Source organism: Aedes albopictus, chromosome 1, assembly GCF_035046485.1.
Source record: "Aedes albopictus strain Foshan chromosome 1, AalbF5, whole genome shotgun sequence".
Taxonomy (NCBI): domain Eukaryota; kingdom Metazoa; phylum Arthropoda; class Insecta; order Diptera; family Culicidae; genus Aedes; species Aedes albopictus.
Genome location: NC_085136.1, coordinates 192,043,821 through 192,062,229, shown reverse-complemented (window position 1 = coordinate 192,062,229; position 18,409 = coordinate 192,043,821). Strand labels below are relative to the sequence as shown.

At 38.0% G+C, this 18,409-nt stretch overlaps 2 protein-coding genes and 1 long non-coding RNA gene across 4 annotated transcripts in view; 1 reads left to right on the top strand and 2 right to left on the bottom strand.

Annotated features, from left to right (window-relative positions):
* LOC109397277 (spastin-like) overlaps positions 1-7,362 on the bottom strand; it is a 39,003-nt gene extending 31,641 nt beyond the window's left edge. For both annotated transcript variants that reach the window (XM_062846048.1, XM_062846049.1), the window contains exon 1: positions 7,173-7,362. In XM_062846048.1, the coding sequence (XP_062702032.1) occupies positions 7,173-7,218 (46 nt within the window). In that variant the 5' untranslated portion in view covers positions 7,219-7,362. The remainder of the gene's footprint in view (positions 1-7,172) is intronic.
* Positions 3,512-5,521, bottom strand: LOC109397279 (uncharacterized). The gene is made up of 2 exons (XR_002127019.3): positions 3,699-5,521; positions 3,512-3,638 (listed from the first exon to the last, which is right to left on the bottom strand). It is a non-coding gene; the product is annotated as an uncharacterized LOC109397279 (long non-coding RNA).
* Positions 7,363-10,277: 2,915 nt separating the features above from the next.
* Positions 10,278-14,811, top strand: LOC109423208 (aminoacylase-1-like). Its single transcript, XM_019698142.3, has 4 exons — positions 10,278-10,497; positions 10,557-11,045; positions 11,104-11,291; positions 12,467-14,811. Exons 1-4 carry the CDS (start codon positions 10,389-10,391, stop codon positions 12,899-12,901), a joined length of 1,221 nt encoding a protein of 406 aa, XP_019553687.3. The 5' UTR covers positions 10,278-10,388; the 3' UTR covers positions 12,902-14,811.
* The last annotated feature ends 3,598 nt before the right edge of the window (positions 14,812-18,409 follow it).

Sequence of the window (18,409 nt, the reverse complement as noted above, 5' to 3'; positions counted from 1 at the left end):
AAAATGAAAATGTGGCTCTCGCTCATATGAAAAATGAAAAGTCACCCAAAAAAAAATAAAAATCGGATCTGTCAATTGTAATTGATAACTGATACCCCAGTACTAGTTTTAAAAATGAACTATGAGACATACTGTTACATGGGAAAATATTAGGAAAATTTTCTGAAAAACTATCAAAGTTACCCCATTTTACAGTATAATTATCCGATAGCCAACCAGAGTTTCCCATTGCTCATGTGTACACCGTGTCCAAAAAGTTCTCATACAAAATCAAATTGAATTCATTTCACATCTGTAATTAGAATTTTAAAAGCAAATTTATTTATTGAAAGGCTATCGAACACTGACCAAATACAGCATATGTGTTGGAATTAACTGTCCTTTATCTTTCTCTGCTGATCGCTTATGTGTCGTAGGTCCATTTCAGCTGGCACACACGACATTTCATTTTCATTGACATTTCGTCTCATTTTAACGAGTAATGGATTTAAGTTGAAACAAATTAACTTCCTGTCCTCACCATTGCTAGTAGTAACTATGACCAGAAGAAAAATTCGACACTGACTTTTCATTTGGGCCTAACTGAGATTTTAGAGTTCTCTTCATCGATCCTCTCTTTGTGTTATCACAGAATGTGTATTGAGTTTTCCAAAGATTTCTTGGTTGAAATGCTAAGAAGACGACTACATGTTGCTATAGAAACAAAAAGAATAATGATTTTGTTTGTTTTGATCAAGTTATTAGCGAAAGAAAGAGTCGACGAAGAGAAATCGATCAAGTCAGTTAGGCCCTTATGAAAAATCATTTTCGAAATATGAGACTCTGTATTGGTGAAGTATGAAGTCGTTTTACTTTTTTTCGTACAAAAAGAAACGTGTATTACCGTCAAACGGGGTGACTTGCAACACTTTTCAGCTTCAACTAACAAAAAATGTTGATCAAAATCAATTTTAAAATTCAAACTATTTGTAATAGTTTTAATAGCCGGCCCCTCTAGAAAATAGAGTGAACAAGTTATAGATTGATTTATTTTTTCATGTTTAAAAAGCGAAATAAGGTCATTTTTGATACAAGACGTCGTGGGGGGTGACTTGCTTGCAACACCCAATGTAAATCCCTTTTCAAACACGCAGATACCGTCAAGGCACCATTTACCGTGGGGGCTCCATTCACCGTGTGCGATTATGATTGAATGATATGACAATTTCCCTTCAATTTCACCAATACAACATTGTATTGGCGAAAATGAATGGAAATTGTCATATCATTCAATCATAATACGGAAATAATGAAAACATATTCGAAGGCACACGGTGAATGGAGTACCCACGGTGAATGGCGCCTTGACAGTATAAATTTTTAGTTTCAAGCATATTTGATAAGTATTCTTGTTACTATTTTGATGTCGTTTGGGCTGACATTCTAAAATATGATTTGTTTTTACATAGGAAACTGCATTAGTTTTTACATAGGAAACTGTATTGTGAATTTTTATATGGAAATATTGGGCTCGAAAACACCAAGTTACTAATTTTTAATTTAACATAGGTTTTGATGTATTTTTAAGTTCATATGATGATCCTTCAGGCTTTGGTAATGAATTATTAGTTAAACAACAATATTTCATTTTTCTAGACTTTGAATTGTTAAGAAAATGAGTGTTGCAAGTCACCCCATCTAGGTACAATATTTCAAAACATATGAATATAACAAAGATATTGTAATATTTTTATAAAGTAAAATAGAAATTCATATAGCTCATTATGTATAGAATCCGCATACAGAATATTATTTTTGGGAAATTTTGTTTTCATTCTTTTGCAGGCAACGATTCGAGGCTCACATCTTTGTTACTTTTTCAAACTGATGTTAAATTTATGAATATTTTGTTGGAACTATTTTAATAAAAGTAAAAATCGTCGCTTCTACTCAGATAGTATGTGGTGCACTTTATAGTTCGACCTAGAGTTCGACTGAGTTTTGGTATGTAAACGTCCGATTTTTATATTTTGTTTATAAACATAGACAGAAGACATCAAGTGTTGCAAGTAACGCCGCCGTTGCAAGTCACCCCGTTTGACGGTAAACGAAAATGTCCATTTAACTGTTTTAATGAGATTTGTTGTGTTGAATAAGCATGGCTGCATCGTATCGTTTTGATTTACACCATTCTCACTTCTAAAACATGCTTGTATCCCTATTGTGGCAAATTTTGTTCAAAATTTTTATGATGTTTATCTTTAATATAACGGTTATTTTCTAGGAAATCAGGCCAAATTGAGCAGACTTGCAAATTTCTAACTAAAATTGTATTATTTTATCCTTAGTATATCCAATATATATACAAACTCAAAATTTAACCTTATGGACTCTATTTAGCTACTGTAGAATGAAAAACTTTTCGAACATTTTTCTTAAGGGCCGGAGCAAACAGATTTCAGAAAATGGAAGTGTACTGCTAGGCTTAAAACAAACTAATAGAAAATAAGAAGTTTGGTTTTTCGGGAATAACGTTTCATAAGATATCTTATGATTTTCATAAGACCACTGTAATGAATTTCTTAGGAATTTTTTGCCTCAGTGTTAGTTGAAAAACAACTTCTTGGTAACGAAGAACCTCAACAACTTTTTTCCGTACACAATTCAAGTGTCTGGTTGGTCTATACGATACGACTAGGGACTGACAGTGCAAAGGCTGAGGTTTCAATTCTCGTTCGTTTAGGAAGTTTTTGTCGTGAAATTTTCCAATTTAACCAGCGGTTGAGACACCTTGCTCCATGAGGCACATCTTGAGAAAAATAAGGGGCACAACTTTCAGTCTCAAAATGTACAGTGCTCCTAGGAGCTCGCTTGCAATGTGGCTTCCGTGCATGGGACTACAGCATGTGTTCATTAACTCTGTAGCCAACTTTGAGTTGTTATATCTCTGGATTCAATGAACCGAATGAAATGAAATTTTGATCACTTGATCGGCCACTGGTCTATACTTTTTAAAAAAGTATTTTTAATATGCATCTCAGTACCTCTTCAATTTATTGATGGCTATGTTGTTATTTTCCTTCAAAACAAATTTATATTCAAGTCAATTATAGAGTGAAATTGAATGAACTATAATTAGCATCTTGAATTTTGAAATGATGTTGAAGTTTTGGATAATTTGGTGTTACATTAGTGGAGTAGAATACACTTCAGAACAATATTCACAAGCAGATTGAACGGTGAGTATCCATCACTAGCTTTTCTTTTTAACTACATATTTAAAAATTGAAAAATGTTACAAGTTACCCCATTTGACACTATTTAAACACAATATAAACCGTATGTCACCAACATAATAAGTTTTCCTTAACCCTTTGGAGCCGAATTGTATTGCCGGCGCTGCTGCAACAGCGCTGGTATGGAACACGTTTGTTATGCTCGGTTTCACTGCCGGGGTCATATTGACCCCTTCGGCTAAAAAGGGTTAAGCCGAAGTTCTTCAAAGGAAAATACATAAAAACACTGACTTCCATATGATTTATTTTCATCACTATTTATGTGTCAAACTATACAATCATTTGATGCAAATGTCACTATCATGACGATGAGTCTTCCTAGTATAATAATGGGTAATGGGGGACGAATCCATACGGCTGTTTCTGTTGAAAACAAAATAAAATCAATCATCGATATTAAGAAAAATCGCTTGGAATGCTTACTTTTGATTTATGACGTTTTCCGCTTCCATAGACAGGTATAGATACGGGTACGACTCCTAACGGTTGAACGTGGTAAGGTTGTGGTGGATAATATCCCACAGTATAATGAGGCATATATCCATAAAGGTATCCACTTGCGCCGATATGCCTCACATCACGGGATGAAGTTTCAGAGTGTAATACTTTGGATTCACTGTTCGCACTAGAATCCTCACTAAACACTACTACTGATACCGTAAGTAGTACAGCAAAAAATAGTAAGTTCTTCATGTTAGTGCTCTTGATCACAGAAGCTCTTAATCAGTTCGAAGTCGATAGTGATACTAACTGTAAAAGGTAAATGTGCAGCGATGTTTTATATTATTAAAGTGACCTTCATGAAGGCCGACATAGTTTGCAATAAACAGAAAGTAGTAAGTGGTCAATGAAAACCAATAACCAATCATTATTTTGCCTTTAACAATTGCATACGCACAAATCATATCGCCGGTTGTGACGAAAGCATTGATGTATATTTACGATGCTATACGCATTGCTCGCGTAGGCACAGGTTGGGTTGAAGAGAACCCTCACCTACAAAGACTTAACGGTTTTAAACGTTTGCTTGACTGTCTATAAGCAACCAAAATATGTTTTGTCAAAAAGGCTAGTTGCTTCTGTTATGAGCACTCTTGATTGACAGGTCGATTTATTAGAAAATGATAACAATTATGTTGTTAGTTCACATGACAAATATATGATCTCAAAATACAAATCAATGCGCAAACATTTTGTTTGACTATACACCCTAAAACCGATCAGCACTAAAGTGCATAATTTCCAGACTGCACCAAAAATGTGTAACCCTTGCACATTCACAAAATCAGCTCCTACGTCCACAAAATCGTGAAATTCGCAAAAAAAAAGTTGTACGGCTATCTAGCTAGGTTTACTAGTGACCTTGGTAAACAACAAAAAATCGAAATTTCGCATCTAGAAGAGAGTACGAGCTATTTTTTTAGAATGTGTAACTGCTACACATTTTTGTGTGGTCTGGAAATTATGCACTTATGAGTAGGTCTTACATATTTTAGTGCTGAGCGGTTTTACTGTGTAGGTCAGATTTCATTATTGTCAAACAGATGTTTGCTCCTCCTCAGCTCATTTCTTGTCAAATATGTGACCCTATGTATGAACTGGTATGGCGTTCTAGAAAGTTCTCATGTATAGCCGATTTAAGCACCATATCCGGTCAAAAGAAAATAACAAGAAAAGATCAAATATTCCCGACCCCTGCTACACTGATTACAATGTTTAAATATACAATAAATTCGATTTGAAGCGGACCTGGTTTTATGGTTAGAACACTTGACTATCACGCCGCGGACCTGGGATCGAATCCCACTCCCGACAAACTCACAAAATAGTGAATTCTTCCTTCGGAAGGGAAGTAAAGCGTGGGTCCCGAGATGAACTAGCCCAGGGCTAAAAATCTCGTTAATACAGATAAAAAAAAATATTGCCATGAAAATAAATAACTTAATGGTAAAATTTATTATTAATTAATGGTAATAAGAGCTAAAAGAACAAAAATAATAACTGGCTTTGTACAGGAAAATAACTTAATAATTACTACTTTTATCATTATAAAAACTAACCAAGGACAACGTTCAAATGCAGAATAACATAATCAATTGATTGTTTGTTTATTTTCGGAAATTTGAACCTTTTATTGTCCATTCATTCCGTAACTGAATCGGTTATTTATCAAGAAATATAAAACAAAGTACAAAATAAGTTATTTTTAAAAAGATCATCATAATTGTAAATGTTGTTCTTATGATTAGAAAAAACTGTATTCTATGTTATATTTTCCTTGGTTAGATCTTATAATAACAAATTTAATTATTATTTTCGAAACAAAGTCGGTTATTATGTTGATACTTTTAGCTTCCCAACAAACCAATAGCAAAATATGCCTTTACTATATATTCCTTAAATCAATATTACATTTTTGAAGGAAAATTTGATCCTGTTATTCTCTCTAAAAAAGAGAACCCACCAATAATAAAATAAGTTATGATTACAATTACCGTGGGGTGCCCTAATTTCGCGCGGGTCCAAATTTCACCCACTGATCAATTTTAGACATCATAATCATAAAAACAATTGTGCAATTATCCCAATTTCACTTTAACTATACATACTATCTAAAGTAAACTTTGGACAATGCAACGAGTAGTTCTATGATTATGTTCTTTAAATATTATCAGTGAGCGAAATTTGGATCCGCGCGAAATTAGGGCACCCCACGGTACATAATATGTTATTGGTATCTTCTTATAATGACAATGTTAGTTTTTATTCAGTTATTTTCCGGTACAACGTTAGCTATTATTTTTGATCTTTTAGTTCTTATTCCCAATGAATCAATTCGCCACCAAACGTCATCACCCCACCGCAAAATTGCTAGCGTAGAACGTTCAACGCGCCACCATTTTTCGAATGTTGGAGAGCAAAGGTATCTTTTTCGCGGCATTGCTTCACCGTAAACAACACGTACCTACACCCTCCACTGTTCGAAAGATGTGGCGCGTCGATCGTTGCAGTTTATCGTTTGACAGTCAATAGCAAATTTTGCCATTCAGGTATTCGATTTTAATGACAAAATGAGTTCTTCTTTTGTTATTTTCTTTTGTCCGGGATCCCTAGTACCAAAAACTTTTATTTATTTTAAGGTGAAATGAAGCCATACCTCGGATGTTCAAGAACACTTATCTGAAGATCTAAATAACAATTTACGCTGAAAAGTTGAACGATTATGTCACCGTTACATTCAGTTATCGAATGATTATGATAAACTAGTTGTCCCCGACAAACTTTGTATTGCCTTCTGCGTTTGTTGACGTCGAAAGTCCAAGAGCTTGTTCAAAATGTATAAAATTTCGGTTTTCAAAAATCTCAATTTTTCAATGTTTTTTCGATTTTTCCTTGGGTGAAAACTAAAAGAACAAAACAAAGACGACTCAATTCGGATGTTGACATGCAATTGCAAAAAGTCTTCATACAACCCCACGATTATTGAACGATAAACTAATTTCCCGATAAAAAAAAATCTATTTTTTTTTAATAAATGCATATTTTTTAGAGTTTTTTGCGGGTTTGAATAAGCTTTAAATATAAACAGAAAAGTATTTACTAACGTTGTAAACATTCTATCCAACTTTTATATAGGGTATTGCAGGTTTGTTCTCTCCGTCGTGGGGGGGGGGGTGATTTATCGGCCAAATTGCCTGAAATTTGGGCATATAACTCAGCTTAGTTGGGAAGGGTTTGAGGCAAACTCAGACTTCAACAGGTTTCAAAAAATTGCCGAAAATACGTAAGTTCCTTAAATTTTTCCCGGATTTTACAGACACAGTACATAGTATTATATTACAGTATTTATTCTAGTAAAATATTCGATATCGGGGAGAAAATTAAGTGTCAACTTACCAAGGAAATGCAATCTATCGCGCGCCATGGAGAGATTAGTTTGCATCTTATCATGTAACCGTTGAGCACGTTCCCATACTTCTCCACGGCCACCCCAGCATTCCACCGCTATACCACGTTCTAATTCTAGGATGCCTTTTCGGTATAGCTCGATAGCGAGTTCTTTTTGGCCTGAAAAAAAAAACAAAATAATTTCCAATTAGACTAGGAAACAATAGCAATGGACTTATCCACCGATGAACCGAATTCATCGCGGTCCGAGAATTTCGACACTAGAGCGGGGCCATTCCCAATCAGAATCGTTCAATTCTAATTGGAAAGACCCCGCTCTAGTGTCAAAATTCTCGATCCTCGATGAATTCGGTTCATCGGTGGATAAGTCCATGAAGTATGTGATAACATTTGAAAAGAGCCAATCTGATTTTTGTAAATAAAATCGGCACGGAGAAAAAAATAAAGTTAGGTACATCAATCATATTATAGTCGTAAACAAACATATTTGTGCACTGACTTTTATATAATCCCTTTTTGAGATTGTATTACGCATAATACCGTGGATACACAGTTATGAATCACACACGGTTACGGATCAATTGGTTGTTTACGGTCAAATGTCGCCTCACTGCACAGCATGACATAACACAGCATAGTCTTCATAGCATAAACACTATACTATGCCATGCCACGGTAAAGGCTGGGTATGCTGCGCAATTCAGATCCCATTGTGATCCACTAGCCTCTGCCCAGCAACTCCTATCCCTACCTCCACGCGGTACCAGCCGGAAACTATGAGCAACCTTAGGGAAGATCGGGTAACCAACCCCGGTGGGAACTTTGGTCGTAGGCTGACAGGGAAGGGGGGGTTGGCTTCGGCAAACCTGAGCGTCTGTTCTCCAGGAGGAGCGGCTCACAACAGCGTCTGATCCCCATGTTAGGGGCGGCTGATCTACGTCCGAGTGCCAGGGAAGTACTCTAAGCTCAACTGTGCACTATGGTCCTCCGGAACGTAGGGGGTTGGTGTCAGGCCCTACGAGCCAGCCGTAAAAAACCATTGTAACGGAAAATCAGCAACAGAATAATACGAACCGAGACCAACGGCAACGACCCCAGCGAACAGAAAGGACTTGCGATTGGAAACTCGGTACGTGGAACTGCCGATCACTCAACTTCATTGGGAGCACCCGCATACTCGCCGACCTACTGAAGGACCGCGGGTTCGGCATCGTAGCGCTGCAGGAGGTGTGTTGGACAGGATCCATGGTGCGAACGTTTAGAGGTAATCATACCATCTACTAGAGCTGCGGCAACACACGCGAGCTGGGAACAGCTTTCATCGTGATGGGTGATATGCAGAGGCGCGTGATCGGTTGGTGGCCGATCGACGAAAGAATGTGCAGGTTGAGGATCAAGGGCCGATTCTTCAACTTCATCATAATAAACGTACACAGCCCACACTCCGGAAGTACTGATGATGACAAGGACGCATTTTACGCGCAGCTCGAACGCGAGTACGATCGCTGCCCAAGCCACGACGTCAAGATCATCATAGGAGATTTGAACGCTCAGGTAGGCCAGGAGGAGGAATTCAGACCGACGATTGGTAAGTTCAGCGCCCACCAGCAGACGAACGAAAACGGCCTACGACTCATTGATTTCGCCGCCTCCAAAAATATGGCCATACGTAGCACCTTTTTCCAACACAGCCTCCCTTATCGTTACACCTGGAGATCACCACAGCAGACGGAATCTCAAATCGACCACGTTCTGATCGACGGACGGCACTTCTCCGATATTATCGACGTCAGGACCTATCGTGGCGCCAACATCGACTCCGACCACTATCTGGTGATGGTCAAACTGCGCCCAAAACTCTCCGTCATCAACAATGTACGGTACCGGCAACCGCCACGGTACAACCTAGAGCGACTGAAGCAACCGGATGTCGCCTCAGCATACGCGCAGAATCTCGAAGCCGCGTTGCCAGACGAGGGCGAGCTCGATGAGGCCTCTCTAGAGGACTGCTGGAGTACAGTGAAAGCAGCCATCAACGACGCAGCCGAGAGCACCATCGGGTACGTGGAACGGAATCGACGGAACGAATGGTTCGACGAATAGTGCAGAACAGTTTTGGAGAAGAACGCAGCGAGGGCGGTAATACTGTAGCAAGGGACTCGACAGAACGTGGAACGTTATAAACAGAAGCGGAAACAGCAGACCAGTCCTGCAAAATATCAGTCTCAATGCCTGTTTTTCAGCCGAAAATGAATGACTGCGGCGGTCGTTTTCAGTTCCTCGATGTGAGAACTGACAGAGTCCGAGAGTTCCATTCGTGAGCGACCCAACAAGATCAATTCCCAATCATCCACACACTACTCATGCTGAAAGGCCATTCGTCTCAAGTGGTGGCTTGTGAGAGTGAGTGCCCTATACGCTACCACGGGAGAAAACACTCAACTAAAAAAAATGAATGGAAATTTAGCCCTGTCAGCTCTCGCTTTCAGTACGCTGCGTGCGAGTGTGAGTACCTATTTCATTTCGCTCCCGTGTTTCTGATCGGAAAGCAACATTGACAGGAAAACCAAAACGGAGAAAATGAAAAAAGCAAAATATCGCTATCATAAAGGCCTGTCGAAAAATTGCACCACTGCAGCAGACCCACCTCTTTCGGGAGAAAAAACACCGCCTGGAAGAAGCGGAGTGTGAAGAAATGGAACTGCTCCGTTCCCAAGAAACATACAAAACAGAAATGTCCACAATAATTAGGTCATGTTTTCCTTCTTTTGAACACAGGTTGTTCGAATTCTAATATTCGACCATTTTCCATCAAATGTTTAAAATCCATAGTTTTTGCCTTAAAGTATAATGATCTTTTTCACATTTCCACTTCATTTAAATATTTTATTCGATATACCTGCAACATCTCACTGTGTGCAAGCAAACATTTCCAATTCATCTCATCTTCTTATCTCCTGAAGCGGTGTCAACTAACTAAACAACATTGTGGTTGTGTGTTCTGTACATGCCGTATACGTTGTAAAGATGAGTAGATGATTAGTTCAACAGAAGATATTTCACAGTATAGTTCAATTTGGAAGCAAAATTCATGCACGTTAACTGTTAACGACCAGTGAGATTTTATATAGCCATGACCAACGGACTAACTTGCCAGTTTCGTTTCAGAAGCGATCTGTGGTTGTCTACTTTTCAAGAGCAACAATGGAGTGCAATCAGAAAACAAAATTTACAGAGTGGGAAAATAATAAAGATATTCAAATATTTCGAGATTATCTCAAAATTCCGTCAGTGCATCCGAATGTAAATTATAGTGAGTGGCTATCTTTTGATATTCTCATTGAACATGCTTATAAAAATAATGCGTTTCAGACGAATGTGTTGAGTTTTTAAGGAATCAAGCTGATGTATTGGAACTGCCTTCGAAGGTCGTTGAGATTAACCAGGGAAAGCCAATTGTCATCATCACTTGGTTGGGTACAGAGACAGAGAAGAAATCGATTCTTTTGAATTCACACATGGATGTTGTGCCAGTATATCCGGAGAAATGGACTTATCCACCTTTTTCTGCGCATATGGACGAGCAAGGTCGTATCTACGGGCGAGGATCACAAGACATGAAATGCGTAGGAATACAGTTTCTGGGTGTGATTCGTGCACTGAAACATGAAGGGCGCAAATTGAAACGCACTCTTCATGTAATTTTTGTACCAGATGAGGAAATCGGTGGTGTGCTGGGAATGAAGGATTTCGTGCAGTCAAATTATTTTAGGGAACTGAATTGTGGCTTCGCCATTGATGAAGGTTACGCTTCGGAAACAGATACGTTCCGTCTATTTTATGGTGAACGCACTCTAAAACGTAAGATGTTGCAAAGAATTCACGTGTTTGTATGCTAAACCTATTTTTTACGTTTTAGCTGTTCATTTCACCATATCTGGTACGCCTGGACATGGATCTCTACTCTTACCGGGAACAGCGGGTGAAAAAGCACGCAAACTAATTGATAAAATGATGGATTTCCGACAAAGTGAAGAACAAAGATTAGAGGCCAACAATGAATTGACTGTCGGTGATGTAACTACTGTTAATCTAACCATGATGTCGGTAAGTAATTGTCCTAAAAACTAAGTAAGTTCTGTATTCTATCTATGGTGGTAAGGTTTTGTAATAGTTATTTATGCATCGACTTGCAAACCCGAATTCCATACTGCATGAGCCAATGTATGTGAAGAAAACAAGCCAACTGTATGTCAAGAAAGTATATCCATGTCTTATGCACTAAACAAAGAATAGGAAAATAGAATACACCCGATTCTTAATTTGCACGGATTTTTCTTGCACGTGCACTATGTTCATTAGTATGGGACAAACATCAAATTCTTGCTCCAGTCGACTTTTTAGATCCCATTTAGGCCCAATATGAACTGTACAAAATTTCAGCGCAATCGGTGAAACTATAATTTAGCGCAAGCGGTTCAGAGTTTGCATAGGATTTACTATGGGAATTGTTACACTTTCAGATAAAAAATCCCAGAGGTCGCCCCTTGTCCCCTTAATTCAAATCAATCAATGCTTCTTGAAGAAAAATCATTTATGGAACTTTCCTTCGAAGATCGCAAAACGATTGGATGCTTGTGGAAAAAGTTATTGATTTATTACCGATTAGTGATCCAATTAACGGCTTTTTGTTTTGTTTTATTAGCAGCACTGTAGCTGCTGCCTTGGCTGCTGCTGTTTCTGGGGGTGGTGATGCCTCCCGCCACCCCATGCGACAACGGCAGCAGCAGTGCTGCTGATAAAACAAAACAAAAAGCCTTTCGTTGGATCACTATAATCGGTAATAAATCAATAACTTTTTCCACAAGCATCCAATCGATTTGGGGTCTTCGAAGGAAAGTTTCGTAAATGTTATTTCTACAAGAAGCATTGATCGATTTGAATTAAGGAGACAAAGGGCGACCTCTGAGATTTTTTGTTTGAAAGTGTAACTTTTCCCATAGTAAATCCTATGCAAACTTTGAACCGCTTGCGCTAAATTATAGTTTCACCGATTGCGCTGAAATTTTGTACAGTTCATATGGGGCCTAAATGGGATCTAAAAAATCGACTGTAGCGAGGATTTATTTTTTTCATACAAGCGTGTCCCACACTAATGTTCATGCCCTATATATACTTTTTACATATCGTCCAAACACATTTACTAAGTTAAGCGTTGAAAAAAATATCGAGCTTAACTTCGAACGAAATTTGAATTATAATAATTTTTTTTCTAATTACAGGGTGGAGTACAAAGCAATGTGATTCCTCCAGAATTCAAGCTGTGTTTTGATGTTCGGATAGCACACAACATAACAATAGAAGAATTCGAACGACTTGTGGACGCGTGGTGCGAAGAATCAGGAGGAGGCATTAAAATAGACTACGGTGTTTATCCTTTTGTCGAATCTACAAAACTGGATGAATCCAACAAATATTGGGTTGTTTTCAAGCAAGCCCTGCAACACATGGATTTGAAGGTTAAGCCACAGATATTGCCAGGAGCAACAGACATTCGATACATACGAGAGTTGGGGATTCCGGCTATCGGATTTTCACCAATGAATAAAACTCCTGTTTTAATGCATGATCATGATGAGTATTTGCACGCTGACATATTTCTGAAAGGTATTGGCATTTATAAAAATATTATAACTGCTGTAGCAAACGTTAAGTAATATAAGCATAAAAATAAACAATATAAATACAATCATAAATTATACAATGTCCACAAAGCAAACAATGTATACTGTAAGAGCATGGTTCTCTTCAAGTAATTCTAGGTTAGATTTTATTTTATATCGATATTTTTCTAAGCATAAAAACTGAGAGGGTCAACTGACTCGTGTACAAGTATGTATCAAACAAAGAATCAAACGCTTAGAAAATGTATTTTACTTCTGCTGATCAACTGTGAACGGCGCGATAGCTAATTGCAGCACATTCTACCAAAAATCTCAATTATACTTGATATTCCTGTTTCTGCTAGCTTGTTGTGAACGTACAAAAATAAAAATTACGAAGTATTGTATTATTGTTTAGTATTATCAAAACATGGGGAAAAGTGTACTAAAACGTGAAAATATTTCGAACAACGCGTATTACGTTAAAAATAAGTGTCAGGAAGCATGCCAAATATACAATAGTTGCATTTATAACTTGACAATGAAAGATTATTGTCGAATTCCGATTTTTGGTTTTGAGTTCCAAAAAAAAACTGGTGCATGCAGAAAATAGCAGTGCATTTGTGAAACATTATTTGTTAAAATTACAGAATATATTGATACTTTGTTGTACCGAATACAGAGTAAAATACCGAGCGTTTCGAGACATTTGCAGTGTAATTGTAAAAAATAGGAACGGTAAAGGCTTCTTTAGTGGTGTTGAGATAATTCCATATTCTGAATCTGCATGCCAAACTGAGCCGAAATCCAAATTTTCATTAATTTTGGTGCCCGGGAACCTATTTAAAAATCAATTTGAAATTTGTATGGGAGCGATTTGTCGAATCACCCCTCGTCGCATTTTGTACTGAGCGGAGCTGTCAAGCAGTTGCCCAGCTGTCAAAAGGTGATTTAAAAAATCTCTTTGAAATTGATTTTAGATACCAAAATAAAGTTCTAAAAATCTGAAAAAATCATAGCGGCCCAGAAAAAGATGCTCTTTCGTTTAAAAATAAAAAATCATTGAATTTTTCTTGATTGGGTTTTTAAATTAAGAAAAATTCAATGATTTTATATTTTTAAACGAAAGAGCGTCTTTTTCTAAGCCACTATGATTTTTTTCAGATTTTTAGAACTTTGTTTTGATACCTTAACCTTTTGGAGCCGATTTGTTTCGCCGCTGTCGACGCAACCTCGCTGGTGTCGAACACGTTTGTTATGCTCGGTTTCATCGCCGGGGTCATATATGACCCCTCCGGCTCCAAAGGGTTAAATCAATTTCAAAAAGATTTATTCAAATCATCTTTTGACAGCTGGGCAACTGCTTGACAGCTCTGCCCAGTACAAAATCCGACGAGGGGTGATTCGACAAATCGCTCCTATACAAACTTCAAGCTGATTTTTAAATAGGTTCCCGGGCTCAAAAATTCATGAAAATTTGGATTTCGGCTGAGTTTGGCATGCAGATTCAGAATATAAAATTATCTCAACATCGCTTAAAAAGCCAATTAAAAAACCCAATTGCGTAACTGAGATCTTCTTGAGACCAGTAGCCTCTACCCAGCAACTCCAATTCCTACGGCAAAATTAATTTTATAATGCTTTTGAAGTATTCTTTAACACTTGTGCTTTAAAACCATGCATAAACCAAATTGCTCTGCAAAACAACATCAACTCAACCATAAACCCGCCATAAGACCAAAGAGGCCCATCCTAAGATGCTCTTGAAGAGTTGTTTTTAAATTTCTCTTAAAACTTGTTGTACTTCCCAAGTTGTCCTCAAGGCGAATTACTCTCTCCTTGTAGAATTCTTCAAGTGCACGATAAAACGATAATAAATTTGTCAGTGTTGTTGCTGATGCAGCTTTTATGTCGACAGAAATGTTTGATGAAATAAATTGAAAAAAAAAACACAATGAAAATGATACATTATTGTAATTGGGATTAATTTATTACACAAATTGGAAATATTTTCGTGGTGTAACAGGGATGCCAAATGCCAAGCAAAATTCTTCGTATATATGTTGCAAGATACTTCCAAAAATTGCAACGCGCTTCCATTATAATGCACTAATAAAATATTTAAACATATTATTCCTGGTCATGAGAACATTGTTCATGAGTTTTCTCAACATGGCTTCCATTGAAATCTAGGCCGGTGGTCGGTCCATTATCAATGGTTTTAATCAACATCACCATAAGATCGTCTTAAGCGTCTTTCAACTCATGCCAGAGCTAAAAGCATAACTCAAGAATACTAGGATTTATAATGTTCTCAATGCAGCCTGGTTGGCCTCCATCAAGAACTTCTTAAATTTATTTCATCTTAAGCAAGGGTGAGAAGTATTTTTCAAGAGTACTCAGGTTTATAACGTTCTTAATGTAGGTTTATACAAACTCCGCCGAGAACGTAATAAATCATGTACGCCAAATTGTAAACAAACAATAAATTATCGCACCGCGGTGGATTTTGTTAATCTCGTTCGATTAATTTTATCATCAGCTCGGTACCGTTGCCAACCAGGCAGACCTTTTTCGATAACCGGCCTTGATGCGGTACAGTGCCCCATTCCTCCGGTCAGCCTTTCCAACAGGTAAGTAGTTGTTTATTTTAAAGATCGATGATTGGAACCCGAATTGCACAGGAATCGACGTCCTGGATGACCAAACCCACCTCATTTCGGATGCTGCAACCGGAGGAACGTGGCACTGCACGGCACCGCGTCGCGGTTGGGTTTTCGGGTAGGTGTTCTTGATTGGCAGCAATAATGGAACGATGAGAATCAAAATCTGATGCTTGAGTTTTTTATTGTATTTTTCATGTACCAAACTGTTCTTATGCGAGAACAGTTGCTCTTGATCAAGAACGGATGATTGAAGTTGACTACAAGTGTTGCGACGGAGTCTCATGTATTTGAGTGAATCTGGCAACTGTCCTATCCAATAGGAATTAATTGAATTGAATGTACATATTAGAATTGTAAGGAGATTTAGTGTTAAGTTGTGCGTCGAGTGATAGAGTTCGTTAGAGATTAAGAAACTATCATGTAAGTAATTTTTAGTTAAAACACATTGTAAAAGTATTGAAATCACTTATTTTAAATATAGCATTGAAGCTGCCGTAAACAAACGCTGCTCTCGATATGTGTTTCATTGATCCCGAAGAAACTCGCGCCAACAAACTTCAATGATGATAACTCATCAACACGAAGAGGTCGGTATGGCTACCCGACTGGACACCCTCAAGCAGCAGCTCGAGGAGTTCAAAGAACGGAAAGCGCTTTGGCGCAAACAGTGCGAAGATGAGGAGAAACGTATGAAGCTGGATTTCGAGCGCCAGCTAGCGCAGATTGACGAAAAGTTCTCCTACGCTATGGAGAAAATTGATTTGGAGTTCAGTGCGAAAAAAGAGGCACTAATACGCAAACACAGCGGGAAAGGTGTCCGAGAACAATCGACAACAAGGTCCGATTCGTGTGACGACAAACGCCGGTTACAGTTTGCTTGCTCCAATGACTCTAATTCAATCACCACGAAATCTCATCCAGATACTGCCCCTCCGCGATCGCAAATTGCCCAACGACTTTCTGCTATATGTGATGACAATAAAGGCATCCCGCACACGGTCCCCATCGTATCGACGACGACGGCCAACCGTTCTAATCAGAATCAATCAGCACACAGCGCGCGGGTTGCTCCTGATCCGATAGAAATGAAAGTGAAACAATCGACGGTCAATGTGGCACAAGAATGTGCACTAGTGAAGAAGGCCCCCGTCGTCGTCGTCAGTGTTGAACGCAACGCTGTTTCTAGATGTGTTGTTTTCGACCCGGGTGGTGCTTTGTATAAGATCACCGCACCGATTGTATTGCACAGTGGTACAGGAAGGTGTTATTGGGGACATTTAATGCGGGACATTGTAATCAAAATGTAAACAGATTCTAAAAGTGATTAGATAGTTAGTTACCAGTTGTCACGGGGGGGAGAATGTTGCGACGGAGTCTCATGTATTTGAGTGAATCTGGCAACTGTCCTATCCAATAGGAATTAATTGAATTGAATGTACATATTAGAATTGTAAGGAGATTTAGTGTTAAGTTGTGCGTCGAGTGATAGAGTTCGTTAGAGATTAAGAAACTATCATGTAAGTAATTTTTAGTTAAAACACATTGTAAAAGTATTGAAATCACTTATTTTAAATATAGCATTGAAGCTGCCGTAAACAAACGCTGCTCTCGATATGTGTTTCATTGATCCCGAAGAAACTCGCGCCAACAACAAGAGTTTTATAAAACTGAAAATAAGTTCAACAGTTCTTGTTGTGTTTATGGTTTTATGAACTGAACCTCAAGTATTCTTGGAGGTGTTTTTAAAACCACATATTGACGAAGAATAGTTGTGCTCAGCTGAAACTCCGATAAGATCAACTAGAATATACAATGTTCCGATAAAACTATCATAAAAACAAATAAAACCAAATAGAATCAAGATTGTTACTTGGGGTATGACCGGTTGTTTGCTTCAGCAAACCTGAGCGTTTGTTATCCAAGAGAAGCGGTTCATTAAACCGTCTGTTCTTCACAGTAGGGACGACACAAGTTTTCACAACCCAAAAATGTCGAATTATCCCACAAAAAGTCGGCACAGTTTTTGTGGGTTTTCCGGCTTTTTGTCTTTTTTTTTTTTAATTTTAGGCTTGGGAAAACTTGAGTAACCCCTCGGTTCTCCAGACTTCCAGAGAAGGACTCTAAGGGCCGATTTCTTCACCTCGGCTTAACTCGTAAGCCAGGCTTACCCATATAGTTAAACCTGGCTTAACGCCTAAGCCAGGGTGAAGAAATCGGCCCTAAGCTCAACTGCGCACTTTGGTACTCAGTAAAGTAGGAGACTGGTGTTCCACTCCGCATCAATAGGCTCATGATTTTTGGTGCCCGGAAACCTATTTAAAATTCAATTTGAAGTTTGTATGGGGACGCTTTGTTGAATCACCCCTCGTCGGATTTTGTACTGGGCGGAGCTGTCAAACAGTTGCCCAGCTGTCAAAAGGTGAAAATCTCTTTGAAATTAATTTTAGGTATCAAAATAAAGTTCTGAAAAAAAACATAGTGGTTTCGAAAAAAGTGCTCTTTTGTGTAACATTGAAAATTTAATATTTTTTTAAAATTTAAAAACCCAATTGTACTATGTATAAAGCGCTTATAAATGATGAGTCTGTAATTATTGGGCCACTTTCAAAAGTTACGTAAGTTTACGTTTGTCCAGCTTCACCCAAATTTTAGGAGGCTCTACAGAGTCTATTGTTCCGAATTGTTTACATCTGTGCAAATGGGTTTTTAAATTTTGAAAAATGTAATAATTTTCTTATTTTATTCAAAAGAGCACTTTTTTCTGAGCCACTATGATTTTTTTTCAGATTTTTAGAACTTTATTTTGGTACCTAAAATAAATTTCAAAGAGATTTTTTGAAACCACCTTTTGACAACTGAACAACTGCTTGACAGCTCCGCCCAGTACAAAATGCGA

Bases quoted from the DNA above. Each gene is read 5' to 3' on its own strand.
- LOC109423208 (XM_019698142.3), top strand. From the start codon at position 10,389: ATGGAGTGCAATCAGAAAACAAAATTTACAGAGTGGGAAAATAATAAA. The intron at 10,498-10,556 runs GTGAGTGGCTAT...AATGCGTTTCAG, and splicing joins GCATCCGAATGTAAATTATA to ACGAATGTGTTGAGTTTTTA. The intron at 11,046-11,103 runs GTAAGATGTTGC...TTTACGTTTTAG, and splicing joins TGGTGAACGCACTCTAAAAC to CTGTTCATTTCACCATATCT.